Below are 26340 nucleotides of genomic sequence, written 5' to 3'. Positions count from 1 at the left end.
TTGGGTGCTATTACGTTTCTACAGGCACCGTAATATTGGGAAAATCTCACTGTGAGCAGAAATGCAATCAAAGGGAAACAATTTGACAGAGACACAACTATACAAAGAACTCCGCACGACCCTGAAAACCTGACCCCAGGTTCTAACCAGGATCCTGGCTGAATAGGGTCCAAGCAGACAGTACTTAGGTTCCTACCTGCTGAGGAGAGCAGAGGCAGCAGAGAGAAGAAGACGAGGAACAGGCAGCTCCCCATGTTTATCAGGGCAGATCAACCTCCTCCTGTGTGATGTGGAGACGCCAACCTGCACCCTGAGCTCTGAGAGCTTCTGCCGAAGGTTCCAGCACCAAGTGAAGACTCAGCCCCCACCAGCCTCAAGTTCACCAATCACATTCAGCCCCCACCAGCCACCAGCCTCAAGTCCACCAATCACACTCAGCTTTGCCTTATTTGACACCAGCGTAGCAAACTGTCTAATCGTTCAAACAAGTACAATGACAAATCAGAAGAAACTGCTGTAGACGTCTCCATATATACCAAGAATATATTACTTCCACTGACACCTCCTACAACCTGAAGACACGACCGGATGCTAATAAAACACAAAAAGAGGAAAAGGCAGAGAAATGGCTGCAAGGTTAAATAAGAACGACACAGGATCAGGTCCACAGTGATTAACAAACCTTAACAATCCTGATATTCTTCCATGTCGAATGTGTTCTGACACAGTATTGATAATAAGATATTTGTATTTGATGTAATTCCTCGTAAAAATATTTATGCTGCCTTTAAGAGAAAATGGTGGTTGTAAATTCACACTTCCATGACATCTGACAGACATATTGGACAGGAGGGATAGGCCCATCTGTCTTCTGCCTGCTAACCCAGGACAGGGTCATGTGGACCTGCAGCCTCCCAGTTAACATGGGGCACAAGATACGGGGACAAGCTGGACACTGGGACGAACCCAGAATAACACACCACAACCAGGGACAGAACACACAAGCTCCACCCAGACTGTAATATCCTGACACAGACACTCCATGCTGCCTGAGCACATTCACTCTGTAAATGACGTCACTCTGCCAATGTGACGGCAGCGTTTGCAGCTTCTCTTGTGGATCCAGCAGCGTCTGTCACCGCTGAGGAGCAGGAGGTCATGCTGTCACTGCAGCGTCTGAGCAGATGAACCAGCTGCCATGCTGCTCATTCTTCTCTGGTCTCTGCAGCTTCTCCTCTCTCTCTCTCTCTCTCTCGCTCTCTCTCTCTCTCCTGTACGTCATAGAGCCCAGAGTCGTCTTCCCTCCCCACGCCTCCACTCTATACTTCCTCCCCTTAAGCCTGCGGTCTTACGCTGCCTGATGACACCACGTTCGTTTCTCTATCAGCTACCAGAAGCTACGATCCACTATCTCTCACTTCCATCTCCTAGCTCTCTGCAGGCCAACGTCTCTTTGCTTTTTTATGATTTTTCTGCTTTTTTTCCAAGACACATCTGTGGTTAGCAAAGTTATTTATACATTTTAAAGCTTTGAGAGAGAGGACTTGTACTGACACATGACAGTTTATGTAAAACTAAAGTAGAAAAAATGGTGCTCAAACAGTCCACTTTACAGATAAATTCAGTATTGGCCCGTGACCGAATCGCACAGCTGGGTGTGAGATTTCCACAGAAGGGTACGGAGGGGCAGTGATATTACCAGGATACCATTGGGGAAACATTCCTTTTCAGCCTCTATAGATGATTATTTTTTCGGGGGGCACAGTCAGTCATTTAGGGTTGCTGGGCCCCACTGGCACCAACACTGGGTGGATGGTGTTAAGGAGATAACAATCTGTACTCTGAGTGTCAAAGGATGTTACTTGTCAATGAATGTTGCAAATGTCAAAATGAAACAGTGAGAGAAGGAAAACACAAACAAAATTTTACTTTTATATGTTATATTTGAAAAAATGCATAAAAATATATATCTTGATGTAAAAGAGTATTTTAATAGAAAAAGATAAGCAACTACTTTGATACGAATATATTTCAATTTTGAAACATATATTTATCTAAACGTTTACATGGCTGAGTACTGTAGAAACTTAAAAAAAATAATGGCAAATATACATTTATGTGCACTGACGCACAAGCACTGGTACAGTTCTGTCTCTCCCCCCAGACCCCTCCCTCTCACAGAAGACCCTCCCCCACGTCGTCATAGTTAGTGATGTCATCATTAGGCAGCCCCCCTTCTTGGATGAACGACAGCTCAGTCATGTGTCCGACAGGGTGACTGTGGTGGAGATCTGTCAGAGAGGCACACAGACACACAGACCTTTGGCTGAATGTGTATGTAGCTGCGATTGCTGATTGAGGAAGAGGCAGCATGACATCATGTTTCATTTATATTGTGTGTAATATTTCAAAAATACTCTTTTTGTTCCATAAAAAAAACAATATGCATCCTAGCAGTAAGTGAAATACTTATTATAGTGTCATACTTGAGATGTTTATAATTCCATGTTTAGTAATAACAATCAGCATAACTGAAGGCCTGGGCTGAGATATCAGACTGAGTCTGATTGGAGCAAAGTGACCAGCTGATCCCTTTAGAGCCGCTCACCTGGCTGAGAGTCAGGGTGATGCTGCACAGAGACATTATCATAGTCATTGGTCTGGCTGTCAGTGACATCATCATAGTCATTGGTCTGGCTGTCAGTGACATCATCATAGTCAGGTGTCTGACCTGCGGGGCTGCCATTGTGGTACTCCAGGGTATCTACCCCTACGACCACAAAGTCAAGGCAAGGAGGTGAATGAAATTTCATTTGCCTGTTAAAAGAAATTTTCTGAATTCTTACTTTTTAATCTTGTTTATAATTCATTATTTGAAAGATGTTCTGCACCATCATTACCTAAGAGATTGACTCCTTCAGCTTCCCCCACATCTTCATACCCTGAGGGAAGCTCATCTGGAAGGTCTCTCCCTGACACCAGAAGAAGGGTTAGTGACACTTTTACACTCCTGGCAGATCTTTACCTGGCTGCAGTTATATGATGTTCAGCTAAATATACAGTCAGACTGCAGTGTGGAGACCTTTCCTCTCTGAACAATGTACTGATGTCTTCATGGATGAACCTGACTGTGCGCAAAGTCAATCTCAGCCCAGAGTTATTTCCCCTGAGCAGATTCATTATAAATCCGCATAAATAACTGTAGATGTGCATCAGTCACACTGTCAGCTACTTCTGTGTTAAAATCCACATTCAATAATACAAGAAGAAATAATTCACTGCAGTGTGATTGTCCTTATTATTAATGTGACATTAAACTGACCTTTCCGACAAGCCTGTTCTATCACGTCAGTAAACCTGTAATCTATTTCCTCGTAGATGGCTGGAGACAGCTGTTTATTTTCAATCTTTGCAAGTTCTGTGAAAGATAAAGATACACACATGCTAACTATGTAAAAAAAAAAACAGTCAGATGCACAGATATATCCTGTAGTCATGGGATACCTTTTGCAGCAAAAAGACCATCCATAGTCTAATATAAAATAACATCAGGAATAGTGAGGAGTGAAGGACACACCCTTCAAAAAATCAATTAGCAGACAACAGATACAGACAAATGTTACTAACAGACGAAACTTTCGGCCCAATATATGGTCAACTGGCCAAATTTTAGATACACAAATAAAATTAAAATAATATTATGAACTCCTGTCCTACCTCTTGTCAGGACCCAGTTCCCGTAGACCAGTCTAACCACCAGCAGCAGAAGTACTGAGAGCAGAAGCCCAAGAACCACTGAGGACACTGTTGGGTCAGACTGGCCTGTTTGCATCTGAGTAACTGTGGGAGGTCCAGTGACATCGGGGGTGATTTCTGTGACGCCTACGGGAATGATGTTGGTGTTTATTACTGTCAGGCTAAGGGGAAGACTAAGTATTTTAGCCTCATATTTAATAACTACAAAAACCAGGAGAGGATGCAGAAATGTACTTCTTGGCCTCACCTGCACAGGTGACCCCTGCGTCCTGCCTGTGTGAGCAGTCACTCTGCTTCAGTGAGTAAGCGCAGTGCCACAGGTGCAGCTCACTGCCCTTGCAGTTCACCTCATCCAGCCAGATGGCGCCGTCACCCCTCCCGAACCGTCCGCCCCCTTCTGCCCTGAGAGCCGGCCCACAGCCCAACTGCCTGCACACCACCATGGCGTCACGCAGGTCCCAGGAGTCGTCACACACGGTCCCCCAGGAGCCGCTGTGATACACCTCCACCCTCCCAGAGCAGGTGTCTGTACCCCCTGTCAGTCTCAGGGGCAGACGGTCTAGTGGGGACACAGGAGACAGCTGAGGTTATTTGGAGCAGAACTCAGAGGGGACAGTACATTTAATACATACATCATTTCCATCATGGAAACATGGTTTAGGTACAATAATGACATCAATCTCCACTTGATATATTTAATCCTCAGTCTTAATAAAACGGTTATTTTTTCTCATTGTATTATTCATGACTGTATTATACAATATATGGTGCAATAATTCACTCTATGTTTCAAAGGCTTATAAAACACATTTATACTATAAATCTGAAAATGAATCAAACAATAAACTTACTGGTACAGAAGATCAGATCAGAAGAGGTTCTGCAGAGCATGAAGTCTGAAGGAGATCTCAGTTTTTCAGCATCTACAATAATCAGCAAGATAGAGAAATAAAACATGGTTCATGGAACTTATTAACATACAACAATAAAGAGGCTGGATTTAGCTCCACCTGAGCAGCTTGTTCTGGCAGCTTCTGAGCAGCCATTCGGCCCTTTGGAGGATGATGGACACTGCCAGAGTGATGTGTCATGGGATCGACATTTTCCAAGGTCCAGCCCTTTGAGGTCAGGACTGAGCCTGGATATTATCTTACTGACTCTACCCTTATCTCCACAGCCTAACTGGCGACAGATGACAGCTACTGTTGTCTTTTCCAAACCATCAAAGCACACACTTGCCCAGGTACCATTGTAGTAGACCTCTGTGTGGCCAGAACATCCTTCAGACAGACGCAGCTCCTTGTGCTCTGTGGTGAAAGACACACAAGGAACGTGAACCATTATTGTTCAGTGTTTACAGAAACCACTGGACACTGTCTGTCTTTAAAATGACAGAATGCTGTTTGATGCAGAGTTGGATCTGCTTTACCTGAACACACAACACCCACATCCTGCTTGTGCCCACAGTCCTTCCTCCCCCACTCCACTGAGGGACAGTCCCACAGGAACGACTCGTTCCCCACACAGCCCAGCTTGCTCAGCCAGATGGGTCCAGTCCCTGGGCCAAAGTAAGTGGGTACAGGGATCTGCCCACTGAGGGCTGTCCCACAGCGGAGCTGCCTGCACACCACCTGAGCCTCAGGCAGACCCCAGGACTCATGGCACACTGTCCCCCAAGAGCCCCTGTGGAAGACCTCCAGCCTCCCTGCACAGTCACTGCCTCCCCCCACCAGCCTGAGGGACCTGTGGTCTGGGAGAGAAGGCAAAGAGAGGAAGGAAGATCTACCAACTGAGGAAGCTCACATGATAACATTCATGCTGTGAATCAAGAGTAAGACACACATGTGATCTATATACATATAGATCTATAGTACATCTAGGTGTCCTAATGTCATAAAATGTTTTTTCTAGCATGAATACACAAATTAAACAGTTAGACGTATCTCTCTGAAACAGCCATAACACATCCTGCTGACACAGATCCCACTGATGTGGAGAAACTCACTGGAGCAGACCATGGACACCTGGTCACTGGGGCGGCAGTTGAGGACATGTGGAGGTCTGCATTTCCCCAGATGAGTCTCAGTTCCTGAGCAGTGAAAGCCTGTCACACACGTGTCACTGTCCCCTGTCCTTGACAGGTTTGATCTGTAGATATTTGTTGCAGAGCCACAGCCCAGCTCTCTGCAGACCACAGATGCATCCATGGAGCTCCAGGACTCTTGGTGAACCTTCTGCCAGGTCTGGTTGTAGTAAACCTCCACCCAGCCCTCACAGTCACTCCCTCCAGACAGCAGCCTGACACCCCCATAAGAGGATGAAAGGGATGAACCTGTCAAAGAAATTAAGACTGATGATTAAGGACCCTAAAATATAGGAGATTCTCCATACTGTGGAGTTTAATTGTTATTCATAATAATATTTGCTGTGCCTCTCTGGACCATAACTGACTTGTCAATCCTCACCAGAGCAGACGACTCCTGCATCCTGTCCATGAGAACAGGCTGCCCGTCTCCATGGGGACACAGCACACTGGGAGAGGCGAGTCTCATTCCCCTGACAATTAAAGACATCGGGCCAGATGGGCCCAGTGCCCCCCCCAAACCCGGCCTGTCCCAGGGCAGCCACAGCGCCCCCACATTTCAGCTGCTGGCACAGGACAGTGGCGGCTCTCATGTCCCATGATGCATCACACAATGTTCCCCATGTTCCATTGTACCTCATCTCCACTCTACCAGAGCAGTGGTCAGGACCATCCCTCAGCCTGAACCTTGTGTATCCTGGGAGCAGCATGAAGAGAGAGAGCAAAGGATGAAGATGAGATGCACTGAAATGTCACGTAAATAATAATAATAATAATAATAATAATATTAACAATAACAACACAGTGATGGTCTCTCAGAGCCATGACACTCTTACCAGAACACACCAGGCCCAAATCGTTCTCATGGCTGCAGGTCCTGTTATGTGTCATTTTAGGACAGAACACAAGATGGGACTCGTTTCCCTGACACTGAAACTCCTCAGACCACACCCCTCCCTCTCCTTGACCAAAGGCAGCTCCCACCAGCAGCTGTGCAGGTTCCCCACAGCCTAGTGATCTACAGACGACCTCAGCGTCCTGCCAGTCAAGGTCAGCGTCACACACTGAGCCCCAGGTACTTCCGTGCTGAATCTCCACTCTCCCAGAGCACATGTGACTCCCTCCTATCAGCCGAATCCCTCGATGACCTGAGGTAATAAAGATTGAATTATTTTTTAATAACTTAATGTACAGAATAACATTAAGTTTTAATAAATTTGGAATAAAACGAGAAAAATGTACTGATCGAGAAACCTTATCCAAGTGTAACACTAAATCTACACACAAATGGCCATTTTAAAAAAGTCAAGACCTTTATTTCATTCTTCATGCCAGTTCCAGTCAGCCATTCTTGCCCTTATCAGTATTCATTTACCAATCTGTGTATGAAATTTTACAACTTGTTTTTCCATAATATTGTTTCGTAAAGACTTTAATAGTTCCTTAATTCAATCTATACCCTCCATCATTTATCCAGCACAAGGTCACCATTCTTATTCATGGGACACAGAGTGTACCCTGACTGGGAAGTAAATCTGTCAACACAATTCTCACATTCTCACAATTACACACTATGGGTAATTAAGAAACACAATTTCACAAAACCACATGCTTTTGGACTGTAGTAGGAAACAGGAGAACTGGATGGAGAACATGGGGAGAACCCATATGATTACATTTGCTGAATTTCCAGTCACATGTCTGCAAAGTGGTACAATCCACAGTCAACGTATGACAATGTCTAGGACCAAATGTAATCAAGTTGCAATGCAGTACAAAGAATTAACTACAGAAATGATAAGTGGAGTGAATATTGTTGCATGCATTTGGAATGACATGGAACTTGGAAAACACAAATAGAGACACAAATTTCATCAAAGGAGTTGGATGAATCCCGCAACCCAGTAGGATAAGCGGTTTGGAAAATGGATGTATGGAGATGGATGAATCAGTAAAGTCATTTAATAGTACATACAGTAAAACCTCTTGTTTTTCAAGACAAGCAAACAATTTTAAATAAATTTTAACTTGATAAACAAGCGAGGTCTTGCAATACGAGTATTACAGTATGTATATGCTTTGCCTGCCGAGCGTCACGTGATCACAACTGAGCTGACAGTTCTTCTCTCTCTCTCGCTGCAGGATCATGGGTAATCATCTCCCAGGCTCGGTCTCAGTCGGCGTCCCTCACTCGTATACTCAACATTTAGGAGAAAAGTACCACCTGAATAAGGGCGTAGCAGTGCGAGCGATAAATGTTTAACGACAACGCAATGTCCACATTTCCGCGAATTTGAAAAGGAGGCAAAAGCGGCTGTCATTGGATAGGATCCTTGTTAAAGTCGCACAAAAAGAAAAAGATTCCAGTGAGCCAACAGATAGCAGTGATTCCGTTAGTTATAGTGAAAGTTGTCCTACAAAATAACCCTCCTCTTCTCCTCTCTCTCGTCTTCCTCACAATATCCACAACTCTTTTCAAAGGTAAAGTGCAGATTAATTTGTTTTATGTATTTTTACTTTATATTTTATATTAATAATTTTTATATGAATATTTTGGGTTGTGGAATGAATCATCTGAGTTTCCATTATTTCTAATGGGAAAATTCGCTTTGATATAAGACTGTTTTGCATTAAAAGTATGTTTCCGGAACGAATTATGCTCGCAATCCAAGGTTTTACTGTATATAACTTTAAAAATTTTAAAACGTGTTTTAAAAGCTTCTGATAAAGTAATGCATGATGCAATTCCTACCTGTGAAAGTGAATTGAAAAATATCTTCAGAAAGTGTCTCAACTTCAATGAAGTAATTATTTTCACAATTGCTGAATTTAGATTCTAATCCATTGCAGAAATGCTCACTTATCAATAAATTGCTTTGGGTATAAACAAAATATTCGGGTCCTCCAACAAATTCTAATGGTCCGCAGCCCAGATCTTTGCCTGTCACTAAGACAGGATTTTGAAGGACATTGAGGTCAGTGAAATAAGGTACTGTTGTCCACCACTTTCCCCAGTGATACACCTGCCCTGTTCCAGCACAAGGACTGCCTCCATCCACCATTTTCACATAATCATGTCCTAAAGAAATAAAAGAGTGAAACAAATTGAACATCACATTTGATATGTCTCTGACATCTTCTTGGAAATTCAAGAGAGTGAATGCATACATATTGAAATAAGAGAATCTTATGAAATTTTCAGAGTAGCAGCCACTTTCAATAACTTAGAAAATGTTAAGAGTTTAAATCAGGGTGATTCTTAATCGCCAAAATGTTAGATTAAATTTATAAATATTAGAAATGAATAGTAAACACCTGTACAAACCAATCCCACAGCATGGCCGTGTGTACAGTTCTGTTCTGATCTAACAGAGGTGAGACATTCATGGAGGAAGGATTCCTCTCCTTCACAGTGGAAGTCTTTATACCAGATGGGACCTTCTCCTTCACCAAAATGGGCCCCCTTGTGTAGAGCTGAAGGAGCCCCACAGTCCAGCTCCCTACAGACAACCTCAGCATCCTGCCAGTCAAAGTTACCATCACACACTGTAGACCAGGACTGACTGAACTTCACCTCCAGCCTCCCAGAGCAGCGATCAGCTCCACCCACAAGCCTCACATGGTCTGAAACAGTGCAATATATATATATATTATATATATTATATATATATATATATATATATATATATATATATATATATATATATATATATATACACGTACACACACACGTACACAGATAGATAGATAGATAGATAGATAGATAGATAGATAGATAGATAGATAGATAGATAGATAGATAGATAGATATAGATAGATAGATAGACACTATATTAATCCCCAAGGAAATTAAAGACGTAGTAACACTGTTACCAGCTGTTAAAGTACCATACAAACTACATAGATACTTTTTGATGCGAAATGATTCGTATTGAATTAATCTATTTAGTAAAACTATAAAGTAGAAAAGCTTACTACCACACAAAAATGTATTAAAATCAAAGGGACCGTTTCTCTCACCTGAACAAATAATTCCAGCATCAAAGATGTGAGGAATATCCATGTATCTGAAATCCAGTGATCTACACTCCCTCAGTGCAGACTCTGACCCACTGCAGGAAACATCTCTCAGCAACACCCTTCCAGAACCTTCTCCAAAGTGAGCTCTTATAGGTGCTAATACAGCAGTCCCACAGCCCAGCTGTCTACACACCACTGACGCATCATCCAGGTCCCAGTCATACTGGGCTATAGTCCCCCACTCTCCCCAGCGATACACCTCCACTCTCCCAGAACAAGGACTGCTTCCATTCACCAGCCTCAGGTCCTCAGGCCCTGTTAGGACACAGCCAAGCTGCTAAGACACTTCAGAAGGGTCACTGGTCTAATGTCACAATATTAATAATAAAGCTGGTTACCTGTGCAGGTCAGTCCCATATTGCTGTTGTTTTTGCAGTTTTGTTCTGATCTAACAGAGGTGAGACATTCACGGAGGAAGGATTCCTCTCCTTCACAGTTGAAGTCTTTATACCAGATGGGACCTTCTCCTTCACCAAAATGGGCCCCCTTGTGTAGAGCTGAAGGAGCCCCACAGTCCAGCTCCCTACAGACAACATCAGCATCCTGCCAGTCAAAGTTACCATCACACACTGTAGACCAGGACTGACTGAACTTCACCTCCAGCCTCCCAGAGCAGCGATCAGCTCCACCCACAAGCCTCACATGATCTGGAGTCACAAAAAATAAAGGGAAATTTAATATTGTATTAAATAAATGTTTTTTAAAAAATTGATGCACAAACGACCCCGTAAAGACATCTTTTTCTAGACAAGCGATTAATAATATTGTTTTCTTGTCATGGGCCTTTAATTTACAACTTGTGTTACCCTCATTATTAATGATTACCTGGTGTGACATATTTTAAATACAACATTTGTCCCTAATGTTTACAGATTAATCACTTGGATTAAAAAAAAAAAAAAACCTTATGCTTAATACAACCCAGTGTTAAAAGTAGACGTCCAACCTGAGCAGATGACTGCAGCATCCAGTGTGTGCGGTAAGCCATGCTCTCTGCCATCCAGTGATCCACACTCCCTCAGCGCAAACTCTGACCCACTGCAGGAAACATCACCTAGAACCATCCGCCCAGAACCTTCTCCAAAGTGAGCTGCACCTGGTACCGATACAGCAGAACCACAGTCCAGCTGTCTACACACCACCGCGGCATCATTCATGTCCCAGTTACGCTGATAAACGGTCCCCCACTCGCCCCAGCGATACACCTCCACTCTCCCAGAACAAGGGCTGCTTCCATTCAGCAGCCTCACATCAGCAGGCTCTGTGAAGACAGAGGAGATACAGTTATGTCCTATATTACAGGCTAATAACATTTAATTCCGTAATCAGAGATAAAAGCCATGACAATATGTCATATTCAATAGAAAACAGATTATATAAAAATTCAACCATGGGTATGTGTGAGAATGAATATTACCTGAACATGTCAGTATTACAGTATGATTTGTACAGTTGTGTTCTGGTCCAGTTTGGGTGACACATTCATGTAGGAAGGACTGATGTCCTTCACAGTTGAAGCCTTTATACCAGATGGGACCTTCTCCTTCACCAAAATGGGCCCCCTTGTGTAGAGCTGAAGGAGCCCCACAGTCCAGCTCCCTACAGACAACCTCAGCTTCCTGCCAGTCAAAGTTACCATCACACACTGTAGACCAGGTATCTCCATCTCTAATCTCCAGTCTCCCAGAGCACTTGTGAGCCCCCCCCACAAGCTGGACCACTGAGTGACCTAAGAAAATAACAATAATAAATTACTTCATAGAAAAATTTCTTCATCAGATGGCACAGGCAGATATAGTGGATTTGTAAATAAAAATTGTAAGAACTGTGTTAGCTTTGCAGTGGCTGTTTCTCACCTGAACAGATCACTCCAGCATCAAGTACGTGAGGATGATCGAGTGACCACGATATCTTAGCAGCTTCTTCAGTTGGACACATAGACAGTGTCGGTTCTGATCCATTACAGGAAACCTGAATAAGTAGCTCCTGCCCAGAACCTTCTCCAAAGTGAGCTCTACCAGGAGTGGCTACAGCAGACCCACAGCCCAGCTCTCTACACACCACTGTAGCATCATTAATGTCCCAGCCAATCTGGATTACTGTCCCCCACTGTCCTCCACGATTCACCTCTACTGTTCCAGCACAGGGACTCCCTCCCTTCACCAGTCTCACCTCCTCATGTCCTGTAGGTAGAAAATCAGAGTCTCTGGTAGTTAAATCGGCTGCCCATTGTATGTGCGTTCTGCATGTTACTGTCATTATTAATGTAATTATGGGCACCGGGGCCCTGGAGTGTTTCCCCGGCAGCCTGTCCAGGGCATTCCCCTGCCTTGTTCCCCTGCCTTGTTCCCCTGCCTTGTTCCCTTGCCTTGTTCCCCTGCCTTGTTCCCTTGCCTTGTTCCCTTGCCTTGTTCCCCTGCCTTGTCCCCCTGCCTTGTTTCCTTGCCTTGTTCCCCTGCCTTGTGTCTGTTGCTGCCTGGGATGGACTACAGGAGCAGAAGTCCTGCTGTATTTCCTGTATTATCTAACCAGGAGTTAAAAAAAATAATTTTTATATAAGCAAACTGTTTCAGTGGTTTTTACTGGAGCCAGATAAAGAAATGTAAGTATATTCACAGATGATGTTTGTTTTCTTTTTCTATTTTATTTGCAGATGCTTTTATCCATCCATCCATTTTCCAAGCCGCTTATCCTACTGGGTCGTGGGGGGTCCGGAGCCTATCCCGGAAGCAATGGGCACGAGGCAGGGAACAACCCAGGACGGGGGAACCAGCCCATCGCAGGGCACACTCACACAACATTCACTCACACATGCACACCTATGGGCAATTTAGCGACTCCAATCAGCCTCGGAGGAAACCTCATGACAACATGGAGAGAACATGCAAACTCCACACACATGTGACCCAGGCGGAGACTCGAACCCGGGTCCCAGAGGTGTGAGGCAACAGTGCTAACCACTGCACCACTGCACACATGCTTTTATCCAATGTGACATAATTTTTTCTAGAGAGAAAGTCAGTCCCTGGCGCAATTCGGCATTAAGGGCCACAGTCAAGAGCCAAACGGGATTTTAACCAGCAGCTGCCAAATCACAACCATACATACTAACCCGCCAAGCCACATACTGTACGTCCCCTGTATTAAATATGCATCCATTCCCTAAGTTTGTCTTTAAATTGATTTTCTAAGTAGAAACATTAATAATACAACACATTATAAAAATAATACAGTAACAATGAAAGTAACTACATATGGTACCGTACTCTACTGTACCACGACCCAACAAACTACTGAGGCCGTCCGATGTTTTCATGAGCGTCACAAAGTCGTGCGTGCATTCATTATTACATCATTATTATAATAGGCTTAATGGAAGTCTGTTCATAAGTACGAGTTGTCTGTTAGTTGGATGTTCTTATCACTGGGACTGGGTGTATATAGTGTCTCCTTTTAGTTGGTACAGTCCAACACCACTGTATGAGTTTCTACTACAGCATGGATGCAGGCCAGGATATCGATGAACATGACATGCAGAGGAACCCCACCAATCACACACAGCCTCCACCAGCCTCAAGCCCACCAATCACACTCGTCCTCCAACAGCCTCAGGCCCACCAATCACACTTAGCTTTACCTCATTAGATAAAGGCCAGGAAACCCTTTAACAAAACAGTCATGTTTACTACAAAAGCTGATATACTTTCCTTTAACAAAATATATGAGCTTGTACATCATTGTGCAGATGACAAGATGTATATGGTTATTCTACAATAGATTCTTGCACAAGGAATTGAACTATGTTATCGTCAAACCCAACATCTACAAACTCTGCGCGTTAATATTGTTTGTATGATAAAATCATAAATTCACTTCAGACCTTTGTCAGATCTAACAGGAATTACTGTACTATACATAAACACCAAACAGATATCACATACTCCTCAAGGTTTGGGTACTATTACGTTTCTACAGGCACCGTAATATTGGGAAAATCTCACTGTGAGCAGAAATGCAATCAAAGGGAAACAGTTTGACAGAGACACAACTATACAAAGAACTCCGCACGACCCTGAAAACCTGACCCCAGGTTCTAACCAGGATCCTGGCTGAATAGGGTCCAAGCAGACAGTACTTAGGTTCCTACCTGCTGAGGAGAGCAGAGGCAGCAGAGAGAAGAAGACGAGGAACAGGCAGCTCCCCATGTTTATCAGGGCAGATCAACCTCCTCCTGTGTGATGTGGAGACGCCAACCTGCACCCTGAGATCTGAGAGCTTCTGTGAAGGTTCCAGCACCAAGTGAAGACGCAGCCCCCACCAGCCTCAAGTTCACCAATCACATTCAGTCCCCACCAGCCACCAGCCTCAAGTCCACCAATCACACTCAGCTTTGCCTTATTTGACACCAGGGTAGCAAACTGTCTAATAGTTCAAATAAGTACAATGACAAATCAGAAGAAACTGCTGTAGACGTCTCCATATATACCAAGAATATATTACTTCCACTGACACCTCCTACAACCTGAAGACACGACCGGATGCTAATAAAACAAAAAAAGAGGAAAAGGCAGAGAAATGGCTGCGAGGTTAAATAGAAACGACACAGGATCAGGTCCACAGTGATTAACAAACCTTAAGAATCCTGATATTCTTCCATGTCGAATGTGTTCTGACACAGTACTGATAATAAGATATTTGTATTTGATGTAATTGCTCGTAAAAATATTTATGCTGCCTTTAAGAGAAAATGGTGGTTGTAAATTCACCTTTCCATGACATCTGACAGACATATTGGACAGGAGGGATAGGCCCATCTGTCTTCTGCCTGCTAACCCAGGACAGGGTCATGTGGACCTGCAGCCTCCCAGTTAACATGGGGCACAAGATACGGGGACAAGCTGGACACTGGGACGAACCCAGAATAACACACCACAACCAGGGACAGAACACACAAGCTCCACCCAGACTGTAATATCCTGACACAGACACCCCATGCTGCCTGAGCACATTCACTCTGTAAATGACGTCACTCTGCCAATGTGACGGCGGCGTTTGCAGCTTCTCTTGTGGATCCAGCAGCATCTGTCACCGCTGAGGAGCAGGAGGTCATGCTGTCACTGCAGCGTCTGAGCAGATGAACCAGCTGCCATGCTGCTCATTCTCCTCTGGTCTCTGCAGCTTCTACTCTCTCTCTCGCTCTCTCTCTCTCTCTCTCTCTCTCTCTCTCCTGTACGTCATAGAGCCCAGAGTCGTCTTCCCTCCCCACGCCTCCACTCTATACTTCCTCCCCTTAAGCCTGCGGTCTTACGCTGCCTGATGGCATCACGTTTGTTTCTCTATCAGCTACCAGAAGCTACGATCCACTATCTCTCACTTCCATCTCCTAGCTCTCTGCAGGCCAACGTCTCTTTGCTTTTTTATGATTTTTCAGCTTTTTTTCCAAGACACATCTGTGGTTAGCAAAGTTATTTATACATTTTAAAGCTTTGAGAGAGAGGACTTGTACTGACACATGACAGTTTATGTAAAACTAAAGTAGAAAAAATGGTGCTCAAACAGTCCACTTTACAGATAAATTCAGTATTGGCCCGTGACCGAATCGCACAGCTGGGTGTGAGATTTCCACAGAAGGGTACGGAGGGGCAGTGATATTACCAGGATACCATTGGGGAAACATTCCTTTTCAGCCTCTATAGATGATTATTTTTTCGGGGGGCACAGTCAGTCATTTAGGGTTGCTGGGCCCCACCGGCACCAACACTGGGTGGATGGTGTTAAGGAGATAACAATCTGTACTCTGAGTGTCAAAGGATGTTACTTGTCAATGAATGTTGCAAATGTCAAAATGAAACAGTGAGAGAAGGAAAACACAAACAAAATTTTACTTTTATATGTTATATTTGAAAAAATGCATACAAATATATATCTTGATGTAAAAGAGTATTTTAATAGAAAAAGATGAGCAACTACTTTGATACGTATATATTTCAATTTTGAAGCATATATTTATCTAAACGTTTACATGGCTGAGTACTGTAGAAACTTGAAAAAAATAATGGCAAATATACATTTATGTGCACTGACGCACAAGCACTGGTACAGTTCTGTCTCTCCCCCCAGACCCCTCCCTCTCACAAAAGACCCTCCCCCACGTCGTCATAGTTAGTGATGTCATCATTAGGCAGCTCCCCATCTTGGATGAACGACAGCTCAGTAATGTGTCCTACAGGGTGACTGTGGTGGAGATCTGTCAGAGAGGCAAACAGACACACAGACCTTTGGCTGAATGTGTATGTAGCTGTGATTGCTGACTGAGGAAGAGGCAGCATGACGTCATGTTTCATTTATATTGTGTGTAATATTTCAAAAATATCATTTTTGTTCCATAAAAACAGCAATATGTGTTGCTGGTAATAAGTAGTAAGTGAAATACTTGTTATAGTGTCACACTTGAGATATTCATAATTCCATGTTTAGTAATAACAATCAGCATAACACAAGGCCTGGGCTGAGATAATATTGTATCAAACTCAGTCTGATTGGAGCAAAGTGACCAGCTGATCCCTTTAGAGCCGCTCACCTGGCTGAGAGTCAGGGTGATGCTGCACAGAGACGTCATCATAGTCATTGGTCTGGCTGTCAGTGACATCATCATAGTCATTGGTCTGGCTGTCAGTGACACCATCATAGTCAGGTGTCTGACCTGCTGGGCTGTCATTGTAGTACTCCAGGGTATCTACCCCTACAACCACAAAGTCAAGGCAAGGAAGTCAATGAAATTTCATTTGAATGTTGTATAAGTGCTGTAAGAGAATTTAAGTCCAGCATGCACCATTCAAGAAGGGAAACCTGGTATTACTGAGCTGAGAAAATCTCACCTTTAAACTTTTCTGGAGCCTCTATCTTACAAACAAGGTCATCATGGTTTTCTGGGTCGTCACCAGTGATCGTCTTCTCTAAATCACAAACACATGAAAGACAAATCACATCAGTGCCTGTCAGAAAACAAGATTCCTAAATATTTATTTACCCCACAAATCCTTTCTGTTGTGCACCATCATTACCTAAGAGACTGACTCCTTCAGCTTCCCCCACATCTTCATACCCTGAGGGCAGCTCATCTGGAAGGTCACTCCCTGACACCAGAAGAAGGGTTAGTGACACTTTTACACTCCTGGCAGATCTTTACCTGCCTGCAGTTATAGGATGTTCAGCTAAATATACAGTCAGACTGCAGTGTGGAGATCTTTCCTCTCTGAACAATGTACTGATGTCTTCATGGATGAACCTTAATGTGCACAAAGTCAATCTCAGCCCAGAGTTATTTCCCCGGAGCAGATTCATTATAAATCCGCATAAATAACTGTAGATGTGCAGCAGTCACACTGTCAGCTACATCTATGTTAAAATCCACATTCAGTAATATAAGAAGAAATAATTCACTGCAGTGTGATTGTCCTTATTATTAATGTGACATTAAACTGACCTTTCCGACAAGCCGGTTCTATCACGTCAGTAAACCTGTAATCTATTTCCTCGTAGATGGCTGGAGACAGCTGTTTATTGTCAATCTTTGCAAGTTCTGTGAAGGATAAAGATACACACATGCTAACTATGTAAAAAAAAAAACAGTCAGATGCACAGATATATCCTGTAGTCATGGGATACCTTTTGCAGCAAAAAGACCATCCATAGGCTGATATAAAATAACATCAGGAATAGTGAGGAGTGAAGGACACACCCTTCAAAAAATCAATTAGCAGACAACAGATACAGACAAATGTTACTAACAGACGAAACTTTCGGCCCAATATATGGTCAACTGGCCAAATTTTAGATACACAAATAAAATTAAAATAATGTTATGAACTCCTGTCCTACCTCTTGTCAGGACCCAGTTCCTGTAGACCAGTCTAACCACCAGCAGCAGAAGTACTGAGAGCAGAAGCCCAAGAACCACTGAGGACACTGTTGGGTCAGACTGGCCTGTTTGCATCTGAGTAACTGTGGGAGCTCCAGTGACATTGGGGATGATTTCTGTGACGCCTACGGGAATGATATTGGTGTTTATTACTGTCAGGCTAAGGGGAAGAATAAGTATTTTAGCTTCATATTTAATAACTACAAAAACCACACTATCAGAGAGGATGCAGAAATGTACTTCCTGGCCTCACCTGCACAGGTGACCCCTGCGTCCTGCCTGTGTGAGCAGTCACTCTGCTTCAGTGAGTAAGCGCAGTGCCACAGGTGCAGCTCACTGCCCTTGCAGTTCACCTCATCCAGCCAGATGGCGCCGTCACCCCTCCCGAACCGTCCGCCCCCTTCTGCCCTGAGAGCCGGCCCACAGCCCAACTGCCTGCACACCACCATGGCGTCACGCAGGTCCCAGGAGTCGTCACACACGGTCCCCCAGGAGCCGCTGTGATACACCTCCACCCTCCCAGAGCAAGTGTCTGCACCCCCTGTCAGTCTCAGGGGCAGACGGTCTAGTGGGGACACAGGAGACAGCTGAGGTTATTTGGAGCAGAACTCAGAGGGGACAGTACATTTAATACATACATCAATTCCCGAATGAAAACATGCTTGAGGTGCAATAATCACATCAATCTCCACTTAATATATTTAATCCTCAGTCTTAATAAAATGGTTATTTTGTCTCATTGTTTGTATTATTCATGACTGTATTATACAATATATGGTGCAATAATTCACTGTATGTTTCAAAGGCTTATAAAACACATGTATACTATGAATCTGCAAATGAATCAAACAAGAAACTTACTAGCACACAAGTTCAGATCAGAAGAAGTTCTGCAGAGCATGAAGTCTGAAGGAGATCTCAGCTTTTCAGCATCTACAATAATCAGCAAGATAGAGAAATAAAACATGGTTCATGGAACTTATTAACATACAACAATAAAGAGGCTGGATTTAGCTCCACCTGAGCAGCTTGTTCTGGCAGCGTCTGAGCAGCCATTCGGCCCTTTGGAGGATGATGGACACTGCCAGAGTGATGTGTCATGGGATCGACATTTTCCAAAGTCCAGCCCTTTGAGGTCAGGACTGAGCCTGGACATTGTCTTAGTGACTGTCCCCTTATCTCCACAGCCTAACTGGCGACAGATGACAGCTACTGTTGTCTTTTCCAAACCATCAAAGCACACACTTCCCCAGGTACCATTGTAGTAGACCTCTGTGTGGCCAGAACATCCTTCAGACAGACGCAGCTCCTTGTGCTCTGTGGTGAAAGACACACAAGGAACGTGAACCATTATTGTTCAGTGTTTACAGAAACCACTGGACACTGTCTGTCTTCAAAATGACAGAAAGCTGTTTCACACAGAGTTGGATCTGCTTTACCTGAACACACAACACCCACATCCTGCTTGTGCCCACAGTCCTTCCTCCCCCACTCCACTGAGGGACAGTCCCACAGGGACGACTCGATCCCCACACAGCCCAGCTTGCTTAGCCAGATGGGTCCAGTCCCTGGGCCAAAGTAAGTGGGTACAGGGATCTGCCCACTGAGGGCTGTCCCACAGCGGAGCTGCCTGCACACCACCTGAGCCTCAGGCAGAGCCCAGGACTCATGGCACACTGTCCCCCAAGAGCCCCTGTGGAAGACCTCCAGCCTCCCTGCACAGTCACTGCCTCCCCCCACCAGCCTGAGGGACCTGTGGTCTGGGAGAGAAGGCAAAGTGAGGAAGGAAGATCTACCAACTAAGGAAGCTCACATGACAACATTCATGCTGTGAATCAAGAGAAACACGCACATGTGATCTATTAAGCTATAGATCTATAGTACATCTAGCTGTCCTAATGTCATAAATTGTTTTTTCTAGCATGAATTCACAAATTAAACAGTTACATGTATCTCTCTGAAACAGCCATAACACATCTTGCTGACACAGATCCCACTGATGTGGAGAAACTCACTGGAGCAGACCATGGACACCTGGTCACTGGGGCGGCAGTTGAGGACATGTGGAGGTCTGCATTTCCCCAGGTGAGACTCAGTTCCTGAGCAGTGAAAGCCTGTCACACACGTGTCACTGTCCCCTGTCCTTGACAGGTTTGATCTGTAGATATTTGTTGCAGAGCCACAGCCCAGCTGTCTGCAGACCACAGATGCATCCATGGAGCTCCAGGACTCTTGGTGAACCTTCTGCCAGGTCTGGTTGTAGTAAACCTCCACCCAGCCCTCACAGTCACTCCCTCCAGACAGCAGCCTGACACCCCCATAAGAGGATGAAAGGAAGGAACCTGTCAAAGAAATTAAGACTGATGATTAAAGACCCTAAAATATATGAGATTCTCCATACTGTGGAGTTTAATTGCTATTTATAATAATATTTGCTGTGTCTCTCTGGACCATAACTGACATAACTGTCAGTCCTCACCAGAGCAGATGACTCCTGCATCCTGTCCATGAGAACAGGCTGCCCGTCTCCATGGGGACACAGCACACTGGGAGAGGCGAGTCTCATTCCCCTGACAATGAAAGACATCGGGCCAGATGGGCCCAGTGCCCCCCCCAAACCCGGCCTGTCCCAGGGCAGCCACAGCACCCCCACATTTCAGCTGCTGGCACAGGACAGTGGCGGCTCTCATGTCCCATGATGCATCACACAATGTTCCCCATGTTCCATTGTACTTCATCTCCACTCTACCAGAGCAGTGGTCAGGACCATCATTCAGCCTGAACCTTGTGTATCCTGGGAGCAGCATGAAGAGAGAGAGCAAAGAATGAAGATGAGATACACTGAAATGTCACTCGGTCCTGAAATGTCACGTAAATAATAATAATAATAATAATATTAACAATAATAACACAGTGATGGTCTCTCAGAGCCATGACACTCTTACCAGAACACACCAGGCCCACATCGTTCTCATGGCTGCAGGTCCTGTTATGTGTCATTTTGGGACAGAACACAAGATGGGACTCGTTTCCCTGACACTGAAACTCCTCAAACCACACCCCTCCCTCTCCTTGACCAAAGGCAGCTCCCCCCAGCAGCTGTGCAGGTTCCCCACAGCCTAGTGATCTACAGACGACCTCAGCGTCCTGCCAGTCAAGGTCAGCGTCACACACTGAGCCCCAGGTTCTTCCGTGCTGAATCTCCACTCTCCCAGTGCACATGTGACTCCCTCCTATCAGCCGAATCCCTCGATGGCCTGAGATGGAAACAGACAAATTTGCTTTTGTTAATTTACAGTAGAACACTTTTGATTCAACATTAAACTTTCCACCATTATGATTAAGGTAAAATAAAAAGTATTTTTTCAGATTAATGTAATGTAAAGAAATGTAGACTTTTGTACTACTTTACAACACTTCAAATCTTGAAAGTTCTGTTACAGAATCACGCAGTCAAATGAAATCTAAATACGAATGGCTGAAATGTCAAAAACCAGTTAAGACAATATTTTCCTTTATAGGGGAAATAAATTTGTCCCTGGGGAACCCAAACATAATCCACTCATTCAAACAATTACACACTATGGGCAGTTATGAAATATTTTGCATGAGCACATGCTTTGCAGGAGGAAATGAGAGAATCAGGTAGAGAACCGATATTATATTAACTTAAATACATTTTCAGTTATGTGTCTGCAAATTGGCATAATGCGCAGCTCACTGTAAGATGAAGTCTAGGAGAGAATGGAGTCAAGTTCTATTACAGTTCATAGGTATGACCAGAGGAATGATAAATTGGATGCAAAAACTCAATATTGTTTGTTGTTTGCAAACATGGAACTAGAAAAATGCAAACATTTCACTGAAATGGCTGAATGAATCAGGAAAGTTGACCAATGATTAATATTTGTCATAAAAAGCGTGACGTTGTAAATAACCTTTGTGATTCAGTTATCATATATGATTCCCACCAGCGTAATGTAATTGACGGGTTTCTTCAAAAAGTACCTCAGCTTCAATAACGTAATTTTTTCGCAACATCTCAATTTAGATTCCAATCCAATGCAGAAATGTTCAGTTATCAATATATTTGATTGTGTATAAGGTAAACATTCAGGTGTAATGCTGCACAGTTCATTTCTGTGCCTGATGTGATGCAGTTATTGTATGATGTGATTCCTACCTGTGAAAGTGACTTGACCAATATTATCAGAAAGTACCTGAGCTTCGAAAAAGTAATTATTCACACATTCGATTGTTGTAGTTTCTAATCCAGTGCAGAAATGTTCACTTATTAATACATTGGATTGAGTATAAACAAAATGTTCAGGTCCTCCAAGGAATTCCAGTGGTCCACAGCCTGTTTGTCGGCCTGTCACTGCAATAGAATTTTGCATGGAATTTATGTCAATATAATATGGTGCTGGGGACCACCACTTCCCCCACAGATACGCCTGCACTGATCCAGCACAAGGGCTGCCTCCATCCACCATTCTCAAATAATCAGGTCCTAAAAGAAAAAAAAGATTAATCTGTGAAACAGAACAACTTTCACCTGTGACACGTGTCACTGATGTATACAAACTGCAGTAAGAGGATATTATAAAGTAGCAGTAACTTTCAATGACTCATAAAAATAAAAGAAAGTCAACTTTCAAAAATCATAATAGTAAAAAATAAAGTAAATGTTTAGTGCTTAGAATGTTATATCAAATTAGTAAATACAAAAATGTAATACTGAACTCACCACTACAAACCAATCCCACAGCATGGCCATGTGTACAGTTCTGTTCTGATCTAACAGAGGTGAGACATTCATGGAGGGAGGATTCCTCTCCTATACAGTGGAAGTCTTTATACCAGATGGGACCTTCTCCTTCACCAAAATGGGCCCCCTTGTGTAGAGCTGAAGGAGCCCCACAGTCCAGCTCCCTACAGACAACCTCAGCATCCTGCCAGTCAAAGTTACCATCACCCACTGTAGACCAGGACTGACTGAACTTCATCTCCAGCCTCCCAGAGCAGCGATCAGCTCCACCCACAAGCCTCACATGGTCTGGAAAAGAGCAATTAATATAATTACACTTGTAAAGCTCTTTAGTTATTTTACACACTGATTAAATATTTTTGAGACTAAATGTTTAGTGTTAAATTAATCACTGTGACCAAGAAATTGAGAAGCTTACTACACAACAAAAATAGATTTTAATACAAGAGACCGTTTTTCTCACCTGAACAAATAATTCCAGCATCAAAGATGTGAGAAATATCCATGTATCTGTAATCCAGTGATCTACACTGCCTCAGTGCAGACTCTGACCCACTGCAGGAAACATCTCTCAGCAACACCCTTCCAGAACCTTCTCCAAAGTGAGCTCTTATAGGTGCTAATACAGCAGTCCCACAGCCCAGCTGTCTACACACCACTGACGCATCATCCAGGTCCCAGTCATACTGGGCTATAGTCCCCCACTCTCCCCAGCGATACACCTCCACTCTCCCAGAACAAGGACTGCTTCCATTCACCAGCCTCAGGTCCTCAGGCCCTGTTAGGACACAGCCAAGCTGCTAAGACACTTCAGAAGGGTCACTGGTCTAATGTCACAGTATTAATAATACAGCTGGTTACCTGTGCAGGTCAGTCCCATATTGCTGTTGTTTTTGCAGTTTTGTTCTGATCTAACAGAGGTGAGACATTCACGGAGGAAGGATTCCTCTCCTTCACAGTTGAAGTCTTTATACCAGATGGGACCTTCTCCTTCACCAAAATGGGCCCCCTTGTGTAGAGCTGAAGGAGCCCCACAGTCCAGCTCCCTACAGACAACCTCAGCATCCTGCCAGTCAAAGTTACCATCACACACTGTAGACCAGGACTGACTGAACTTCACCTCCAGCCTCCCAGAGCAGCGATCAGCTCCACCCACAAGCCTCACATGGTCTGGAACAGTGTAATAAAAAGAGATACGAGTTTAAAGTTGGTAAAATATCACAGGTATTGGCAAAATGTATTAAATGTATCAGTGAAAACAGACATACAACAAATGGTATTACAATATCAGAAACGCTGTCTCTCACCTGAGCAAATAATTCCAGCATCAACAATGTGAGGAAAATGCATGTATCTGTAATCCAGTGATCTACACTCCCTCAGCGCAGACTCTGACCCACTGCAGGAAACATCACCTAGAACCATCCGCCCAGAACCTTCTCCAAAGTGAGCTGCACCTGGTACCGATACAGCAGAACCACAGCCCAGCTGTCTACACACCACCGCGGCATCATTCATGTCCCAGTTACGCTGATAAACGGTCCCCCACTCGCCCCAGCGATACACCTCCACTCTCCCAGAACAAGGGCTGCTTCCATTCAGCAGCCTCACATCAGCAGGCTCTGTGAAGACAGAGGAGATACAGTTATGTCCTATATTACAGGCTAATAACATTTAATTCTGTAATTAGAGCAAAGAGACATGACAATCTATCATATTTCACAATAAAAAACACTTAAATTAATATTTAACTAAATATAATTGATCCTAGACCGATATTCATAACCCTGTGTGTATATGAGAATGTATATTACCTGAACAAGTCAGTGTTACCGAAAGGACTGCCTCCATCCACCATTTTCACATAATCATGTCCTAAAGAAATAAAAGAGTGAAACAAATTGAACATCACATTTGATATGTCTCTGACATCTTCTTGGAAATTCAAGAGAGTGAATGCATACATATTGAAATAAGAGAATCTTATGAAATTTTCAGAGTAGCAGCCACTTTCAATAACTTAGAAAATGTTAAGAGTTTAAATCAGGGTGATTCTTAATCGCCAAAATGTTAGATTAAATTTATAAATATTAGAAATGAATAGTAAACACCTGTACAAACCAATCCCACAGCATGGCCGTGTGTACAGTTCTGTTCTGATCCATCTGACATTAGACAGTCATGTAGGAAGGATTCCTCTCCTTCACATTGGAAGTCTTTATACCAGATGGGACCTTCTCCTTCACCAACATGGGCCCCCTTGTGTAGAGCTGAAGGAGCCCCACAGTCCAGCTCCCTACAGACAACCTCAGCATCCTGCCAGTCAAAGTTACCATCACACACTGTAGCCCAGATATCTCCATCTCTAATCTCCAGTCTCCCAGAGCACTTGTGAGCCCCCCCCACAAGCTGGACCACTGAGCGACCTGCCAAAAAAGAATGTTTTATTTAAATAAATCAATCAGATTTGTGAATTAAAAATATAAAAAAGCAGTTTTTGGTTTGAATCAATTTCTTACCTGAACAGATCACTCCAGCATCAAGTACATGAGGACGAAGGAGTGACCATGATATCTTAGTAGCTTCTTCAGATGGACACATGGACAGTGTCGGCTCTGATCCATTGCAGGAAACCTGACTAAGTAGCTCCTGCCCAGAACCTTCTCCAAAGTGAGCTCTACCAGGAGCGGCTACAGCAGACCCACAGCCCAGCTCTCTACACACCACTGTAGCATCATCGATGTCCCAGCCAAACTGCATTACTGTCCCCCACTGTCCTCCACGATTCACCTCTACTGTCCCAGCACAGGGACTCCCTCCCTTCACCAGTCTCACCTCCTCATGTCCTGTAGGTAGATATGTCTCATCACAGGCTGTTTACCATATTGTGAAAGTCAGTGAAACACAGTGGGAGGAATCTGAACAATTAAATTTCACTCTCAGCTTTGCAATTAAATGACAAAATATGATGTTAAGCAGTTACAAGTTTTTATTCTCATAGTGGATATTATAATGGTGCTTTATTTGCAGGGTCCGGAGCCTATCTCAGAAGCAATGGGTACGAGGCAGGGAACAACCTAGGACCAGGAGGACCAGCCCATCGCAGGGCACACTCACACACCATTCACGCACACATGCACTCCCATGATAATATTCTCCCATGATAATTCTAGCCGGGGAGGGAGGGCAGATCACCAACATCAAATTTTGCCGAATGAAAATTCTACAGTATTTTTTATCATCACTATGCAGCACTGCTTCAGTTTTGATGTCTAAATATTTAATCACTTGAACAATGTGCCTGTAATACCTTTCTGCTGTGTTCACAAGAGCAAGTGTCTTCTGCAGCTGCCTGTTCCTTCCTCTGCTGCCACACAGCGCTGCTGTTTTATGTTTGTGTTATATTTGTATGACAATGTAAATGGTGCAGCTCAGTCTCCATCCATATGATTCACAGTGTCACACGTCGTCTGCTTTCGCCCTTCCCTTTGCTACCATGTTGCTTCAATTTTGTAGCAATCTGTCTCCAAATATAGTTTTGTTGGCATATAAAGTGTCACATAAAGTGACTCTACACTGATTGAAAAACATTCATCAAATAGTTCAGATCAACCTCTTCCTGTGTGATGTGGAGACGCCAACCTGCACCCTGAGATCTGAGAGCTTCTGCTGAAGGTTCCAGCACAAAGTGAAGACTCAGCCTCCACCAGCCTCAAATCCACCAATCACGCT

At 43.8% G+C, this 26340-nt stretch overlaps 1 protein-coding gene across 1 annotated transcript in view; it reads right to left on the bottom strand.

Moving 5' to 3' along the window:
• The window catches only part of LOC125718449 (uncharacterized), a 153612-nt gene that overhangs the window by 106162 nt on the left and 21110 nt on the right, over positions 1-26340 (bottom strand). Inside the window, exons 7-28 of the mRNA XM_048992305.1 lie at positions 23470-23778; positions 23072-23386; positions 22588-22896; positions 22024-22350; positions 20786-21097; positions 20320-20634; positions 19856-20182; positions 19280-19600; positions 18861-19157; positions 18702-18773; positions 18094-18405; positions 17801-17965; positions 17406-17501; positions 16984-17055; positions 16798-16875; positions 16500-16661; positions 16062-16166; positions 11776-12102; positions 11337-11648; positions 10866-11180; positions 10258-10566; positions 9860-10174 (exon numbers count right to left, since the gene is read on the bottom strand). Coding sequence (XP_048848262.1) covers positions 9860-10174; positions 10258-10566; positions 10866-11180; positions 11337-11648; positions 11776-12102; positions 16062-16166; positions 16500-16661; positions 16798-16875; positions 16984-17055; positions 17406-17501; positions 17801-17965; positions 18094-18405; positions 18702-18773; positions 18861-19157; positions 19280-19600; positions 19856-20182; positions 20320-20634; positions 20786-21097; positions 22024-22350; positions 22588-22896; positions 23072-23386; positions 23470-23778 — 5472 coding nt within the window. The remainder of the gene's footprint in view (positions 1-9859; positions 10175-10257; positions 10567-10865; positions 11181-11336; positions 11649-11775; positions 12103-16061; positions 16167-16499; positions 16662-16797; positions 16876-16983; positions 17056-17405; positions 17502-17800; positions 17966-18093; positions 18406-18701; positions 18774-18860; positions 19158-19279; positions 19601-19855; positions 20183-20319; positions 20635-20785; positions 21098-22023; positions 22351-22587; positions 22897-23071; positions 23387-23469; positions 23779-26340) is intronic.

Source organism: Brienomyrus brachyistius, chromosome 22 (genome assembly GCF_023856365.1).
Source record: "Brienomyrus brachyistius isolate T26 chromosome 22, BBRACH_0.4, whole genome shotgun sequence".
In the NCBI taxonomy this organism is placed as follows: domain Eukaryota; kingdom Metazoa; phylum Chordata; class Actinopteri; order Osteoglossiformes; family Mormyridae; genus Brienomyrus; species Brienomyrus brachyistius.
The sequence above is the reverse complement of the archived record's forward strand: the minus strand, read 5'-3'. Positions and strand labels throughout refer to the sequence as shown.